The sequence below is a fragment of the Centrocercus urophasianus genome, unplaced genomic scaffold (genome assembly GCF_019232065.1).
Source record: "Centrocercus urophasianus isolate 14NV4802_14NV808 unplaced genomic scaffold, USGS_Curo_1.0 seq_60, whole genome shotgun sequence".
In the NCBI taxonomy this organism is placed as follows: domain Eukaryota; kingdom Metazoa; phylum Chordata; class Aves; order Galliformes; family Phasianidae; genus Centrocercus; species Centrocercus urophasianus.
The window spans coordinates 51,620-68,334 of record NW_024885200.1 but is presented as its reverse complement, the minus strand read 5'-3'; the positions used below and the strand labels follow the sequence as shown (position 1 = coordinate 68,334).

The 16,715-nt window shown below is 38.9% G+C and overlaps 1 protein-coding gene across 2 annotated transcripts in view; it reads left to right on the top strand.

Moving 5' to 3' along the window:
* Positions 1-16,715, top strand: part of ANKHD1 (ankyrin repeat and KH domain containing 1) — a 100,617-nt gene that overhangs the window by 72,665 nt on the left and 11,237 nt on the right. For both annotated transcript variants that reach the window (XM_042836428.1, XM_042836427.1), the window contains 14 exons: positions 4,115-4,260; positions 4,406-4,517; positions 5,473-5,618; positions 5,810-5,952; positions 6,675-6,888; positions 8,196-8,371; positions 9,020-9,182; positions 9,971-10,066; positions 10,319-10,435; positions 11,430-11,604; positions 11,946-12,399; positions 12,833-12,910; positions 14,582-14,728; positions 16,211-16,321. In XM_042836428.1, the coding sequence (XP_042692362.1) occupies positions 4,115-4,260; positions 4,406-4,517; positions 5,473-5,618; positions 5,810-5,952; positions 6,675-6,888; positions 8,196-8,371; positions 9,020-9,182; positions 9,971-10,066; positions 10,319-10,435; positions 11,430-11,604; positions 11,946-12,399; positions 12,833-12,910; positions 14,582-14,728; positions 16,211-16,321 (2,278 nt within the window). The remainder of the gene's footprint in view (positions 1-4,114; positions 4,261-4,405; positions 4,518-5,472; positions 5,619-5,809; positions 5,953-6,674; positions 6,889-8,195; positions 8,372-9,019; positions 9,183-9,970; positions 10,067-10,318; positions 10,436-11,429; positions 11,605-11,945; positions 12,400-12,832; positions 12,911-14,581; positions 14,729-16,210; positions 16,322-16,715) is intronic.

The following is a 16,715-nucleotide window of genomic DNA, read 5'->3' as shown; positions in this document are numbered from 1 at the left end:
TTTTTTTTTTTTTTTTTTTTTTTTTAAGGACATTCAAGGTGAGGTACTTTCTTTCATGTTGCTACGTTTTGTGTTTAGTTAAAATGTTTTTATCCTGTTTTGCTCTGCTGATTTTTGCCAGGGGTTAGCATTTTTTTGTGCTTCTGGCTGCTTCTACTCAGGGTGTTGGGGTTCAGAAATTCCAGATGTTATAAGACACTTAAATTGTATCTGGATCTGAAATTCTGGTTGTGGTTGGTTATATAGAACTGGAATATTTTAAGGGAGCTGTTTTAAAGGTGTGATCTGTGTATTACTTTTTTTAGGATTGCCGTCTGGAGTATAACTAGTTACTAGGGTTAGCTGGAGTAAAAGAAACTCTTAGAATATGACATGGTTACCCCTATGCAAAAGCCTGTGTACAGTAACATGTTATTTAAAAGCTCCTAGGGAAGACTGAAAGCAGAAAGACTGTTCTCTCATGAAAACACATTATTTTCTTTGTCCTGAAAACCAGTGTCTGAGGAAAGCAGGACTGAAATACAAATCCAGTGTTCACAAACATGCGTAATAGTTCTACAAATTCTGGGTACACTGCAGCTCTGGTTGCATCCAGAAGCTGTTTGCTTAAGGTTCTGTCAATGTCTAAGGAGTTTTACTGAGATAGAATACTAAGTTCTGTTTGTTTTACTTCTGCTTCTTCTGATAATTTTTTCATAACTTTGGGAAATAACCATCTGTGTCTTTGGAGATTTCTTAGGCTTCACCATGATGCAAAGAAAGTCTCTTTGGAAAACTGCAAACCCATCTTAAAATATGAGGAGATTGGATTTTGCGATTTGTCACTTAAAGTTTAGACGTGGTATAACATAAACTTTTTAAAAGTGTCTACAGAAAAATCCACAACATACGTCACAAAATGTTTTATCAAGATGTGAGTTACACATTGCGAAAAGTGATTTTAACTTATTTTTTTAATCAGTGCCTCTTACCTTGTTAATTGGCATCTTTTCTTGTGGAAAGAAGAAATATCTGTTCTGTTGGAAATAAAAAGCATTTTGAGAAGCTTTTGTCTTAAAGATGAAAGCAGCACATTTTTTCTGGTCCACTAAAAACCCTGCAGTGTCACTTGGAGTCACTGAAAGTGATCTTGTTGTTGGTCACTTGTTTTGTATTCTCCCAATGGTCTTTCCATAAGCACTGCCATCCATTCGTACCTCGAGCTCCTGTGCTGTGCACTGTGTGGCTGTCGGGACAGTGATGCTGGTTTCTGAGACCAGAGTAACTGCTGTTACCTGGGCCAGGCATGGTGTTGCTGCTACTCGGGAAGACCATGCTTTAGCTATTGGTTGTAAATAGAACTTGCTAAAAGATAGCCATTGGCATGTTCTCTGCAGTTTCCCTCTTGCCTTTCAGGCAGACCCTGCCCGGCTGATTATGTGAAGCCTGATGGGCCTGGTGCCAGCCAGGGCAAGGGACAGGTATTGCTTCATCTCTGGCAAAAGACTGCGTTCACAAATAGAATGACATCCTCTGCTGGGATGAATGGGTTTTGGAAGGCTGGTAACTGCTGTGTGGTGATTGAAGGGGGTGTTCTTGAGGGACAGGCTCTGGAATGGGCATCTTCCCAGACTCAGTTAACTCTCACTTCACACAGAGGTTTGCAAAGATAACTTGCAATGAAGTTTCCAGCATAATACTTCCAGTTTAAAATCTGTATATCCTGTAATCCTGCTTGTTCATTGAACTAAATCATCTGCATGAAACGGGAGGCAGAAGTGCTCAGCTGTGTCTGACTGCAGAACACAGACCCCACTGACGCTTCCATTAAGATATCCTCAAGCTTGTCGGACATTCTGAGGAAGTGCAAATTAACCTAGGGAAAAAGAAATCCTGCAATTTTGTGGATACAGTAGTTAAGAGGAGAGGGTTAACTACTGGCTGCTGTAGGACTCTTCCGAGATTGTATTTTTAAAAAGGTGATATACAGAGACAGTTTGTGTTTCTCTTGCCTTTGGTCTGTTCTCTCACATTTGCTCTTACTGTTGCTAGGTAAAGTGAAGTGCTTAAAGCACACACCTATATCAAGCACATGGTGAGAACTGAAAGTATGCAAGAAATACTTTGACACTTTCAGTTATGGCCATGAAAAGTAGAGAACTCTTTGAATCTGTCAGCAGCAGTGAATGGATTCCATTAAGGAATTTTCAGGTGGCACCAGCATGGTCTCTGCACACACCTGCTCTGTATTATTAGCCATGCACATCTGAAGCTACAGGATTTGAAAGCATTGATTTAATGTCTTTCTTGACTTAAAGTGAAATTAGTCGTTTATGGGTGATACGGTGTTTTGTATTTTGGAAGGAATAGTCTTCAGAAATCTGAGTAATATCTGAATGCACATCAGTGTGTTGAGGGGGGATGGGGAAAATAATGATATTACATGAATTTTTTTCTCATCTGCTGCTTTAAGTGGTAATCCATACTAAGCAGATGAAGTGTGGAAACTTTGAAACCTAAAGCACAAACCTGATTTCTTCATGAAGGCTGAAGCAAGTCACTTTGGCATTCAGATAAGAATACTCTGTTGTTGAAATGTGCTGGCCCAATGCTAATGCTTGTTTACAACTGTAGACCAAGGAGAGCACTTTAGTGACTTCTAAAAAATACAGTGGGAAACTGTCACCTCAAAGTCTGTATGTCCCAGCCCCTGTTCATTCATTCACCCATCCATGTGCTATTGCTCTCTCCCCAGCTAAACTGACCCACCTAAAACTTGCTCCTATCTGTATTTCCTTTGTCACATACAGTCAAATATGAGTAGGCTTCATTAGTGGTGTTAGTCATGTTGAAGATTTCTCCGAGATCTTTCCATCTGCGATGTTTATGTATGAATAATTGCCAGTGTGTGTGTTGTTAATAGCATTGTGAAGGCTGAACTATTTAATCACAGCCACACTGAAAGGTTTGTAGCCAATACATAGATTTGAGTTAACCCTTCATCTCCCCTTGTCACTTGAAGTATTTGGATGAAAGCAAAAGACTGTGCTAATTATTTCTTACCTGAAGTTAATGTTCTCCATTGGTTGTTTGCTTCAGGAATACTGCAATGCATTACATGCTTAGGAATAATTAAAACTAATAAAATATTCAATCTAAAGAGACTGCACAGGGTAGGAACTGGCATTCCAGCAGTAAAAGTTACTTGTTAAATACAGCTGTTTTGCAGGACTTTTTGTAAAGTGCATCAGTAGTTGTTGTGTTAGACTTCCTGGCAAGTGACCCCAGCTGAGATGAGAGCCTTTGGTTTGAGTTCTCCTCAGATGCTTTCGCTGGTTTAACAAGGGCAGACTAAGGCCTTATCCCCATGCATACGTATTGCAGGGGTCATCTCTGCTTGATCTGTTAAGGCTTTTCAGCTCTTACCTTTAAAATAAATAATGTAAAAACTGTTTCTCAACTTCTTAATTATTTTTTAAATTTAAGTATTAAGTTGCACTACCAAAATATTCTTGTCCCTGAGCTGAGATGTACCTTCAGAATGAAATCTTTCAAAGGCTGTGACCAATCAGAAATAAATCCTGGGGAGCATATGGTTTTCAGCTTTCTTTTCCTTCCCCCCTTCCCTCCCCTCCATCTCTCTCTTCTGCCTTTCTTTAGTTGTTGTAACTCACAGGTGTAAGTGGCTGTCAACTCTTCTTGCTTTAAAAACTTTTTCTGAAAACCTTCAAGGGAAAAACTTCTGAATTCCAGATTGATACTTCATTTTTGAATGTTAGGTTTGTATTTTATTGATAAATTATCCATCTGCTTAGATTTAGTGTATGATTCATCTTTAGTGGTGAAGATGAAATTTAGTTATCCTTTTAAAATTCTATAATTTATAATGTTTCTAATGTGACTAATAAAATTATTTGTCTAAGTTAACACAGTTTGGAGATAATACTTATATTATTTTACTGCTGAAAAACTTCTTTAAGCAAGATACCGACATGTTTGTTGTTAGGAACACTTAATTTGTTTTCCTCCACTTCTGTTTTGGCTTCGGAGTGTTGCAGTTTTACAGAACTAAATCTTTCTCATATAAAATGTAGAACTTCTAAGAGTGGGCTAATAATGCATTGTTGCTTTCCAGCTGTGAATAGCAGAGTGCCCAGCGGCTCCACCAGCTCCTTGCACACTGCAGAATCCCCTACGCCTGAGCCCTGCTCACAGGCATCGAGCAATGTGGTGTCACAGTCAGTGCTCCCTATGTATCCTTCAGTTGACATCGATGCACATGTGAGTAATTTCAGTTAGTTTTGACTAGATTTTCTTTCTGATAAGTTCTGAAAGGAAAAATAATAATCTAGTAGCATTAAAAATGCTAAAGCTCTCTTAAAGTATCTTTAACTTTTGAATATTTTCTTCTTTTTCCACCATGCAGACTGAAAGCAATCATGACACCGCTCTAACCCTTGCATGTGCAGGAGGTCACGAAGAACTTGTTTCTGTACTAATTGCACGTGGTGCCAATATTGAACACAGAGATAAGAAGGGTAAGCTGAAATAGTAAAAGTTTGCTTTAGAACTACAACTACACGATGTTTCGAATAGAGATTTGGGAGCTTTTGCTTCTGAAAATGTACAAAGCTTGCAAAGATGTAGAGTTCTAGTACGTATGTGGAAATGTATACACCACATAGTGATACTGTACGGCTTTCGATCCATATTTTGAAATGAAGTTATCTATCTGAACGGCATATAAGGAAATTTTTGAAATACAAAGCACTTCTATTGTTACAGTTAACCCAGCACAAAATACTTAGCATCCTGGGTAGAGTTGCTAATCTGCTCAGGGATGTGATTTAGTGGTGGGCTGTTAGAACGATGTGGTCAGGTTGTGATTGGGCTTGATGATCCTGAAGGTTTTTTCCAACCTCTGCAATTCTGTGATTCTATGATTCTACGATTGGAGTAAATATCAAATCTCAGCTGACAAGGCTAACGTGGAGTAGGAGTCAGGCTGTGTATCGTGTCATTCCCATTGGTCAAATTCTGCAAAATCGTATCCGTTGGAGCTGAGAGAACAGAATTATCGTGCTTCTCTCCCCAGAGGTCACGCTAGCCACTGGCAGTAAGCAATGTGCGCAGGAATGCATATTATCTTCTTGGAACTTCAGTAGGAATTAAATAGAAAACAGTGACTTGTCTAAAGACTTGAATTGGTCAGAGTTTAATCCATATTGGTCAGTGCAGTACTGTTCAGGTTGTTGTTTTTTTTTTTTGTCGATGAACCTTTAAATGTAGCTGGCAAGAGTCATGCCTTACATGTCTCCAAGTGTCAGGGTCAGTAGGGGGCTAGGATAGTGCCTGATAGTGTTTGGGCATTACTCAGAAAATACTCAATCCAGGAAAGACATAGCTGAGCAATAAAAATCACTGTAAATTACATATTTCTGGTTAAAATTTTGAGGTATCCAGTTTATTTTTAACATGATCGTTTTTTACTAGGTTTTACGCCTTTGATTCTTGCTGCAACTGCTGGACATGTTGGTGTAGTGGAAATTCTTTTAGACAAAGGTGGGGATATAGAAGCACAATCTGAGCGCACAAAGGATACTCCGCTTTCACTAGCATGCTCTGGTGGACGCCAAGAGGTACAGACATATTTGTCCTTGAGGGATTTGATTTTTTTGCTCTTTTTTTTTATGTACAAGTTAGTTTTTTATTTTGATGGCATAGTAAATCTTTTTTTTCTAAAAGCTTTTTTTTAAATTGAATAAGTGTAGATAGTTTTAGTCTCCTCCCAAGAGGAGAGGGCATTTATTTTCTACATTGGCCCTTTCAGGTTGTTGATTTGCTGTTGGCCCGGGGAGCAAACAAAGAACATAGGAATGTGTCTGACTATACACCATTAAGCCTCGCTGCATCTGGTGGATATGTCAATATCATCAAGATTCTTCTCAATGCTGGGGCAGAAATTAATTCAAGGTAACATACCTCATATGAACCGTGTGTGGGACAGATGCTCTGTTGTTGTCTTTTCTGAGTCATATATTGGAATCTGTAGTTCTTTCAGAGCTCCTTTCAGCCTTTCTACAATATTGATGTTATTATTTATGTTAACGTTACCTTGATTAATGCTTTTAATTTACCTTTAACTACCACAGACAAACTTCATCTCCCTTATATCTAAGTTCTAAGCGATGCTGTAGTCTGCAAACCTGTTCCTTCTCTCTCCGTTTTTTACCCTTCTGTGATCTGGAAGTCAAATGCAGTTTTCAGTAGAACCGAGCAAATATATTTTAGCTGCTTCTCTCAAACCTCCTCTTTATTAGTTGTAGGAAAAGTAATGTTCTTTCAGTCACTAGAAAAACTTTAACTGTATCTGCATATTAGAAGCATGTGTTCCTGAATCAGATGCAGCCTTGATTATATGTAGTTCCATACTTGCGTGTTCTTCAGCCATTTGAGCATCTAAAAGCTGAAACACATTTTACTTGTTCATAGATTTTAGTTATCTGTTGCATGTGGTTACTCTGCTGGTTTCTGATAAGCAATTCAAAATTGCTGGTACTGCAGGAGAGTGGATGTGTTTGTATATATTAATGTTCATTTTTGGCTTCCCATGAAACGTTTTCCTCTTAGATACACCTGCATTTCTCAGAGCATTCACCAGTTCTGGGAACTGCAGTTTGTTTCTTTCTCACTAGGACTGGGAGTAAGCTAGGTATTTCTCCTCTGATGTTGGCTGCTATGAATGGCCACGTACCTGCCGTGAAGCTGTTGCTCGATATGGGTTCTGATATTAACGCCCAGATTGAGACCAATCGGAACACAGCCCTCACCTTGGCCTGCTTCCAAGGCCGAGCAGAGGTGGTCAGTCTGCTGTTGGACAGGAAGGCCAATGTTGAGCACAGGGCAAAAGTGAGTATTTGAACTGCTTTTCCATATAATTTACTTTAACAAGCGCGTTTCTCTCAGTAGTTATTTCTTCAAATTATCCTATTCCTACTCTATATCCTACCCTTCTAGCATTCATCCTTCTCTTTTTCAGTGGTTCAAAGGCAAATCAGTAGTGAAGGGAGGTAGATGTTTAACAGTATGTTTTTCTTTAATTGAAAGATATTCAAACACTGTGTGCTGATGAAAAATTAAATTGTAGAATCTGTATTGCCCCTCTTGATATGCAAATCTTAATGCAGAAGAGAAGAATCTGAGGATTTATTCAATGTTCTTTTTTTTTGTTTGCTTTCTTTTAAGAATATTGCAAGCATTGAGGAAGATGCATTGTTTGCACTAGGGGAAAGCTGATTGTTTCCTCCAATTTAATAATGAAACAGATTGCCTCTGTAGTACTGGGGAACTTTTCAGGTTTAAGATCAGTACTGATATTTGTCAACAGAACAGATCGACTTCACTAGCATATAAAAACGTCCAGACTGGAAGAGATTTGTGCTGCTATAGCGATCCTCATTTGTCACAGATTTCTTTGTCCACATGAACAGAAGTAGTGCAATCAAACCTTATAAAGCTTTTATGTTAGTCTAGAACCAATGGCGTCAGTATTATGATTTTCTGCACCTCCGAAACACTCCATAGGTTGCATGTGTTGTCACTCTGGGGCAGCTTTGTTTTTCCTGCAATAAAACAAGCTTAAATCTCGTGTGGGCTGCCAGACCCATTTCCCTAGCATAGAAGAATGTTTGGTAACTCCTAAGGCTGCTGAAATAATTGCTGTGTCTGCCTGCTTCTGGAATGAAGGAAAAAGGGATATGGATAAAAGCCAGCCCTCCTGGCTTTGGTTGGGCATGTTGGGAGCCTAGTGTTAGTTTATTTAATGATCTGGCCAGGCAACTGAATTGACTCAACATCAGCCTCAGTACTGAGGAAGGATAGATATAAAGCGTGTAAAACCAGACTGGGGACATTTTCATAGAAAGAGTTGTCTTCATTTGGATCTGTTCTAGTCTTTCCTTTAGAGATTCTTTTGAAAACTTTTGTTTTTGTTGTTGCTGTTGAGATGGGTATGCAGTGGTAGTCAGTAGTTTGTCAAAGTTTGTATAAATGCAGTGCCAAGAGTTTTTTGAGACTGCTCCAGGTTAGGCTCCGTCACATAGATAATAAGCAGCTAAGTAAATACAAATCTGATTTCTGTGTGTGGCAATTGTGTGTGGTTTATCCAAAGTATATTGTATGAATTTCACATCATGTACTTCCTTCTCTTTGCCCAGACTGGTCTCACGCCGCTGATGGAAGCTGCTTCAGGAGGATATGCAGAGGTTGGGAGGGTTCTCCTTGACAAAGGAGCAGATGTTAATGCTCCACCTGTGCCTTCCTCAAGAGATACCGCTTTAACAATTGCGGCAGATAAGGGTCACTACAAGTTCTGTGAGCTGCTGATTAATCGGTAAATTATTTTTTTCATTACCAGGCCATGTATTCTGTAGCTATGATCCTCTGTGGCAAGGGTTCTCTTGTTTGTGCTGCCTCTTGCATCTTAGAGCAAAGGGAATGGAAATCTTTGGAAGTAGCATGTTGCATCTGCTCCTAACTCTTTCAGTGTTACCATGGAGTATCCTGCTACTCCAGTATTAATTAAGCTCAGCAGACAGCTGAGATCAGAGGTAAGCAAACAGTGTCTGATTTGGCAGCTTTGTATATTAATCCAGAAATTTCCATGATCATTGTCCCTCTGTCAGTTATGAGGCAAGGCCTGGAAATAACTCTTGGCTCTTCAAGCGTAACCCTACATGCAGCTAAAATCTCAAGGGGCTGTTCTGTTGTGTGGATAGTCACAATGTTAACGATAAGGTAAGGGGACCTTAGATGGCTAGCTGTGTAACTGTGATGCAGTAGTCTGCATTCAGTGGGCCTTTCTTCCTGGGAAGGGAGAGGGAGTCTTAATCCTTGTGTTACTATGATTTAAAGAGCAGATCCCACGGACACAATTTCTCTAGCCTCTAGCTTTCAATAATTAAAGCTGTGTATCTAATTGTATTCTGATCTTTCATTGTCTTTACTCATGTCTTATTTGATTACACTTGTACTCTTTTAGAGGAGCGCATATTGATGTTCGTAACAAGAAAGGAAATACACCTCTTTGGTTGGCAGCTAATGGTGGTCACTATGATGTAGTTCAGTTGCTTGTGCAGGCAGGAGCAGATGTGGATGCAGCAGATAACCGGAAAATAACACCTCTTATGTCAGCGTTTCGCAAGGTAGGACGCCAAGTTGTTTGTGTGAGTCAGTGTTAAATGTTTTCAAAACATTTCTCATTTGGTCTTAAATCTGACTGGTTGATTTTTGGAAGAATCAGCACAACAAAATTTCTGTTTTCATAAAACATCTACTTTAAAGTAATCATAATCTGTGAATCCTAGACGCTCTAAAGAGAAGAACTAAAACGTATATCACACCGAACTCGTTTTGGAGAGATGAAAATTGTCTATAAAACAAGTTAACTAACTGTGTTGCAGAGAATTTATTAACTTTAATAAAATGTCAAACAAGTCTGCAGCTTTCCTGACAAATGAAAATACTGAGTATGCGTTACTGTCCTTCCACTGCTTGCTGATAACTACCTAGGCAACATTTAGCTATTGTCTGTGTGGCTGCACAGTGTACCCTATCAGGTGGTGGATCTAGCAGAAGTTTGCTAGGATAATATTCAGGTAGCTCAGTTTGTCAATCAGTTTTGCCTTGCATTAGCTCTGTGGAGTGACTGGCAAGAAAGCAAGCTGGGGGTGACAGATGAGGTCTAAACAGAGTGGTCTTGACTGCTAAAAATGTGGACAGACAGCTCTGCACTTAAGCCCAGTTAGCTGCTCACATTTAAAATGAAATATAAATGTACTGGACAACACTTTTCATTTCAAATAATAGTTTACCAAAAATCTTTTTGTATATTTTCAGTCTTTTGCACTGAACTAAGAGATACCAAATTTGTATTTTGTGATGAATGTTATCAGTTGTATACCAGAGACCAGGATTTTCTTTGATATTCTAGGGCCATGTGAAGGTAGTTCAGTTCCTAGTGAAAGAAGTTAACCAGTTTCCATCGGACATTGAATGCATGCGATATATAGCGACTATAACTGACAAGGTGAGTGTAACTATGAGGGAAAAGTCCCTGTATTTATTTTCAACAAAAATATGTACGGGAAATTCTCAATTATTCAGAAAGTGAATGTGTATGTTTGATTGCTTTTTTCACCTCTTTTTAATATGAAACATAAAACTAGTGTTTAGAGTCTGAACTATTTTGTAAGTTAATCAATGCATGTTTTGTAGAGCAAGCATCTCTCCCTTAGTTCTAGTTTATTACAGATGTAATAAGAGAAGTTTTGCATTCCAGGACCTGTTGAAAAAGTGTCACCAGTGTGTGGAAACAATTGTGAAAGCTAAAGACCAGCAAGCTGCAGAGGCAAATAAGAATGCAACTATATTGCTGAAGGAGCTAGACCTGGAAAAAGTGAGTGGAGAATTGTGGTCATCTAGCTTAATGCTTAAAACTGTGATTTAGGGGCAGTAATTCTTCATGCTGTGACTGTATCTACTTTCTGTAAGTGTATATACTGAGGGTATAGAGCTGTTTTTTAGCTAGACACTCCAAGGTCCTTTTTATCCAGACTAGTTGCTTTCTTGCATTACTTCAGCACAGATAAAGAGTGCAAGTAAGGGAGATCTTCAGTCTCAGTGGTATCTTGCGTAGTATGTTGTACTTAGTGTGAAATGTAGTCCATAAGTGTTTTATAGGCCAGTGCTCAGTTTCACAAACTACACAAAGAGGAAGCTGCCACATGAGCTAAAGTGAATTGAAAAGGTGGTGTGGGAAGTGAAGTTTTTCCTCACTCCTTAAGTGTCCCAGACTAATGCAGAGAAGTGATCTGCAATGAACATTCTAAATGGAGGCTCTTAGAATTGTTGATGAATAATTCATGCAGTGTTTAATTAAAGAGGGAAGATGACAAGTTTTCATCTTCCAGGTTGTTAACTCATGAAGTTGGTTGCTATGCAAAGCTGCAGTATGGTGCTGCTGTTGTGACCAATCTCATACTAAAAAAATGTGGTTAAAATGAGAAAGTAAGACTAGTTAATTCTGTAATGTACTGTGGGATAGTTTTTTAAAGTCAAAACTGTTAATCTCATCAATACTTTTGCAACATTGTTTAATGGTTTTTGATAAAGGACTGAGATAATGAGGGATCTTACTGGCTTTTTCAGTGAAGTTGTTTTTACAGTGTCTCTCACTTGGTTGTATTTATTGTTGTTCTTTGGAAATTTTTGGAACTGCTCAGGCCTGTTGTTCCATAACGTCTGTTGGGTTTCTGCATAATGCTTCAGTTTGTGACTAGTTCACCATGCTTTCTTCTCTTTTATCCCCTGCCCCAATTTGTAGGAAAGATTGGAATTACAATTTAGTCTTTGTGATCGTATTTAAATATGAATCCTTTTCTCCTACATAGTCAAGAGAGGAAAGCAGAAAACAAGCCCTTGCAGCTAAGAGGGAGAAAAGAAAGGAAAAGAGAAAGAAGAAGAAAGAGGAACAAAAAAGGAAACAAGAAGAAGATGAAGAAAATAAGCCTAAAGAAATTCTAGAACTACACGAAGATGATGATGAAGAAGAAAATGATGATGAAGGTAAAGAATGAGTGTTTAAATGTGAAAAATGCAGTTCTATAGTTGCCTTTTTAAAAGCACCTAGGTAAGGTAATCTGTTAGTAAGCTGGCTTCTTTGGTACTGTGATGATGTTGTATAGTTTCTACCCTGGTTCTTACCTGCTGTTAGAGTGTGGAGGCGCTGCATTGCTGGTAAATCTTTGTTTCTTTTTTGTTCCCAAAACTTTTTCCTTCTTGGTGATCTTACATCTGCATATAGTGCAAATACACTTGACAGCTCAGCATGAGTGTGATCTCGGTTGAAGTGTCCTCAGTCAGAGGCACTGATTTATATATTTTGTGATTTTTGTTTTTTTTTCTAGCGGAGCAAGAAGTTCCTATAGAGCCTCCTAGCGCAACAACTACCACTACAATTGGGATTTCTGCAACTTCAGCTACTTTCACCAATGCCTTTGGGAAGAAGAGAGCTAATGTGGTGACTACTCCCAGCACAAACAGAAAAAATAAGAAAAATAAAACAAAAGAGACTCCTCAGAATATGCAGATAATTTTGCCAGATCAGCATATATCTCTAGCACAGCAAAAAGCAGATAAGAATAAAATAAATGGAGAGCCAAGAGGTGGTGGTGCAAGTGGAAACAGCGATTCAGATAATTTGGATAGCACAGACTGCAATAGTGAAAGTAGCAGTGGAGGTAAAAGTCAGGAGCTGAACTTCACGATGGATACAAATTCCTCTGAGCGGCGCTATGCCTCATTGCTTATCCCTTCTCAGGAAGAAAAAACGAGCACTTCAGCTTCAAAAACACCAACAAGGTGAGACTTCAGTGTTATTTCCCTATTTCTTCAGTGTTTTGCCTGTGCTGATGTAAATTTTCTGTAGCTCGGGCATTACAGCAGCTGGAGCATTCTTGCGACCAGAGAGAGTAAGCTTGCTTGCTTGTTAACTTATGTTGTCTGGTTTGCTGAATGCAGCTTTGTCAAAACACTAGAGATAAATTCTTGTTATTGCTGACTAGTTTAAACTACTCTAGCAGAACAGTTAAGTCTCTGCACTGTTTTAATAACTTTGCTAAACTCTGAACTAATTGGAGTAGATTTTAGAATAAACTTGCAGGGAATTTTAAAAAGTAAAAGCCAGTCTTATTTATAATATAATCAGAAGTTGTCATTATCCTATGATTGTTTTCTGATTTCATCATTAACTTCTTTGAATTGCCATCTCTTTTTTATTTTTTTATTTTTTAAGGAGGGAAGAGGCTGATGACTCTGAGCATTTCACCTGCCAGGTTGATGGGCAGTTTGATTTAACCTTGTCAAGCCAGAGGTGAGAGTCAAAAGAATTCAGTGAATGTACAGGGTCCATACTAATGACTTGGAAGATCATTGAGTTGCCAGTGAAGGAGCTAGTAACTAACAGAAACAACAGTTTCTGAATAGGATCATTACTGAAAACCAGTAAGCTTAAATAACCTCTTAATCTGTAGCCTTTGCTGAGAAATTCGCCTCTGCTAACTTTTACTTATATGGAAATCAGATTCATACTACTTATATTTTTATCCCGGCATTAAGAGAGGTAGAGGCTATAGGGACTGATCTGCAGGACGCGTGGTTTACCTTCAACAAGAATGCAGACCTGGCATCAAAAAGTGTAGCAAGCATGAGGCTGTTGGCTGGGAGGGGGGAAGATAAGTTGGGCTCTCAGCTTTGTGGATTTTTTTGCTGTTTTTTTTTTTTTTTTTTTTTTCTCCTCCAGAATTAAAATTGTCAGCCATTATGGTTGTGAGGAGGAGGGAAGAGTTCCCTAAAATTCTTAAGAATGTTAGAAATTGGATTGTCTGCATATCCTGTTTTATGAATATAAACTGAGTTTTGCCTTGGACCTCTCCTACAAATGCCTTGGAATCCTGTATGACCCACTACCATAGAGTTAACTAACTAAATATACTGAATTCCTTAAACTGAAGAAAGGGGTGGTTCTTCTGTCAGATAGAAGTATACCTAAAAACCACGACAGTAATGAGTAGGGCTGGTGTGTTTTTTAACTTCTGCAGGTGCTCTTTACTTCCGGCACTAAGCAGTCTTTCTGAAAAGTTTCTAAACTTTCTCCTCCTGAATTTTTCGTTTTCAGCATCGACTTGTTGATGATAATGCTGTTATAATTGAAATATTTTCTAAATATGCCTTAGGTTTGTTTTATTTTGTTATATTTGTTATACCAAATCACTTTATAAGTCATTCATTGAAGACTAGCCTTATGTTTTAGAGATTGCCTCTGCTTCAGTGCTGGACGTGAACCTGAGCACCCAGATACACTCTTTTTACATTCATGTAGATAAGTTAGCCTACAGGAGCTTAGCTGTTCCTCTCTTTCTGTCTCATCCAGACTTTACTCTGTTTTTTGTTGCCAGTCTATTGCTACGGTTGTGTTAGTACAGGTTTTGCATACGCACTTTCATGTTGACTTCAACAGGAGTAAAATACCCTGCAATCTGTGCACCACATGCAGTTACCTGTTCATAAAACGGGGGGTGTGGGGGCAGAGGATAGAAGCACTTACCTACTGCTTACCTAATTACAGGGGATCTCTAAAAAGAGATGAAAAATGAAGACATTTTCTAGTACCTAGTAAGAAAGGGACATGATTATAAAAGTATTTTTTCTTAAAAACCTATTAAAAAGGAGAGTGCGTAATCCAAGTGTAACTTAATGGCTGTGTAACATTTATTATAAAGTACTTTATAGATTATGCCCTTAGTGCTTCTAATATTACTTGCTTTGGTTTAGCACTCCATTTTGGAAGGAATGCTGTGGACTAAAATGTAAGAAATTATAGAAGTCAGCCAACAGTTCTTCCAAATAGGGTGGGAAATAAAAAAAAAAAAAAAAAAAAAAGAATGAAAGCAGTTCATGCTGGAAGTGCTGAGGTCCAGAAATGAATGCTCTCATGCTGTCAGTTTTGTTCTATAATTTGTAATCTGCACGTTTCTGTTCCCAGACTTGATGGTGAAAGCAATTCAAATTCTTTGTCAACTGCTTACAAGCCTGTTTCCCTGCCTCTGACCTCTCCAAATGTAAAGCTGAATCTGACCAGTCCAAAAAGAGGCCAGAAAAGAGAAGAAGGCTGGAAAGAAGTGGTTAGAAGGTAAAGAATTTAATTCTGTATTTAAGAAATGTTTCAACATTTCTACTTGTAAATTATACTCAAATGTAGAATTCCATCAGGTTCATAAAATTATTCCACTGTAATAATTAGAAAAAAATCCATTATTTTTGTCTTGCAGTGCGTAAAAACAAATTAGAGTCCTAATTTGTAGTACCCCCTCACTAATTTAACATGATATGAACGTTTTATTTGGCATAAGGAGGTTTCTTTACATGTGTTGTCATTGGAGTAAAAGTTAAGGTATATCTTAAGACACAGAAGGAGGGAACAAATGGCAGCAAAAAAGCTCCTAATGTGGATGATTGCTTGCAATGAAAGTGGAGTAGATGTTGGCAAAGTAGAAGACAGGTGGATGATCACTTTGTGGCTAAATTTCATGCGTTTTGAGTGGTTACCTTGATTGCCAGTTCCAATGAAAATTTTGTGACCTTAATTCAGTGTTGAAAAGCCTTTTAAATGTAATTGTACTTCTGTAAAGCACACTCCCTTTGAAAATGTTCTGGGTTTTTTTGTTTGTTTTTTTTTTTTTGTTTTGTTTTGTTTTTTTTTTTTGCTGTCTAGCTAATAACCACTCAATCTCATCTGCAATCATTATTATGTCTGCTACTTTTAACTAGTAACAAACAAACAAATCTGGCTGTCGTGTTTTGCTCCCTTTGTTGAAAAGGAATGCAGCATGAACATACAAGTGTCCCATGTTTAGGTATGCTTATAGTGCCCTGCTGCTTTTCTGTTCTGCAGTGGTATAACTGTATGTGCTCATTCTAGGAAATTTTAAGCTGTGCACCATAGTTGCACAGAGGAAGCTACAAACTTCATTATAACTTTAAAAAAAAAAAAAAAAAGGCATTTTAATCTGAAAACTTAAACATATGAACCCTTAGAAAGTTGGCTCAGTCTTCTGCCTTTTGTTGCATTTACCATACGTTCTCTGCTGTGCTGTGTCCTTGCCAAATGTGCAGTCACAGACTGCCTGCCACTTGGTGAGTCATGCAGGCATGAAATTGTTGCAGAGGCAGCTGACTTGTCCTGCGCTGCACACAGAACCTGCTATTGACTCAGGAGCTGCTCCATCTCTCCTCCTGGGTCTCCTAAGAATTGCTTTTTTGGGTGTTGTCTGCTGTTCAGATAGAGATGCTAGTGTTCAAGAAACAGCATCTAAAACCTGAGATTTCCTAGTCCTTAGGTGATCAGGTCTTGTCAAAAAGACTATGTGCATAAATGTTTTGCACATATTTGCTGTGCCCTGATGATTGGTAAAGCATTCATCCAGCCAAAGAGCTGTTTCGCAACTGTAGCTTTGTGTACAAAATGCCTGGTAGCTGCATGCCTTCATCTTCTAAGTCTCTCCCAGTCTCTACAGCAAGAATTTTTCTCCTCCCCTCTCTCTGTGAGTATCCTACTGTGGCTAGAAGGGATCGGAGAAGTAACCAATGAAAACATCCCTTCTACCCTTGACAGGCAAGTAGGCAGAGTTTTGAAAGACCCTCCCCCTAGCAACACTCTGCAGCCAACACCAATTGAACAATTTCAGCTGCAGAGAGGAGGGCGCTGCTGTTCAGGAGCAAAAAGGTACTGTTTTGGGGTACTTAAGGTAAAAACCACTGAGATTTGTGGGTAGGGAGGGAAGTGGCAGTGGGTGATGGGTGGAAGGGATCCTGGGTGCTGGGGCAAGCTCTTTTGATGGAGGAATTTCTTGGTCGATGGTGGCATTGGGGCTCCTTGTCGGCAGAGTTGAAAGGAACCAAAGGGACAGCTGGAATCCTTGGTATAATGGGATCTTCTCAAGTTAGGTGATATTGGGAGCTGCAGTTTGGGGAGGGAGCAACAGAGTTGTCTGGTTTGAGCAGGGAGCCTTTGGGGTGAGTGGAGAGACAAATACCCAAAGCATGAAGTTGCCTTCGGATTGAGAGCTTGGTGCATCTGAGTGCCTGCAGATCAAATTACTTGAAATTCTCAGAGTGAA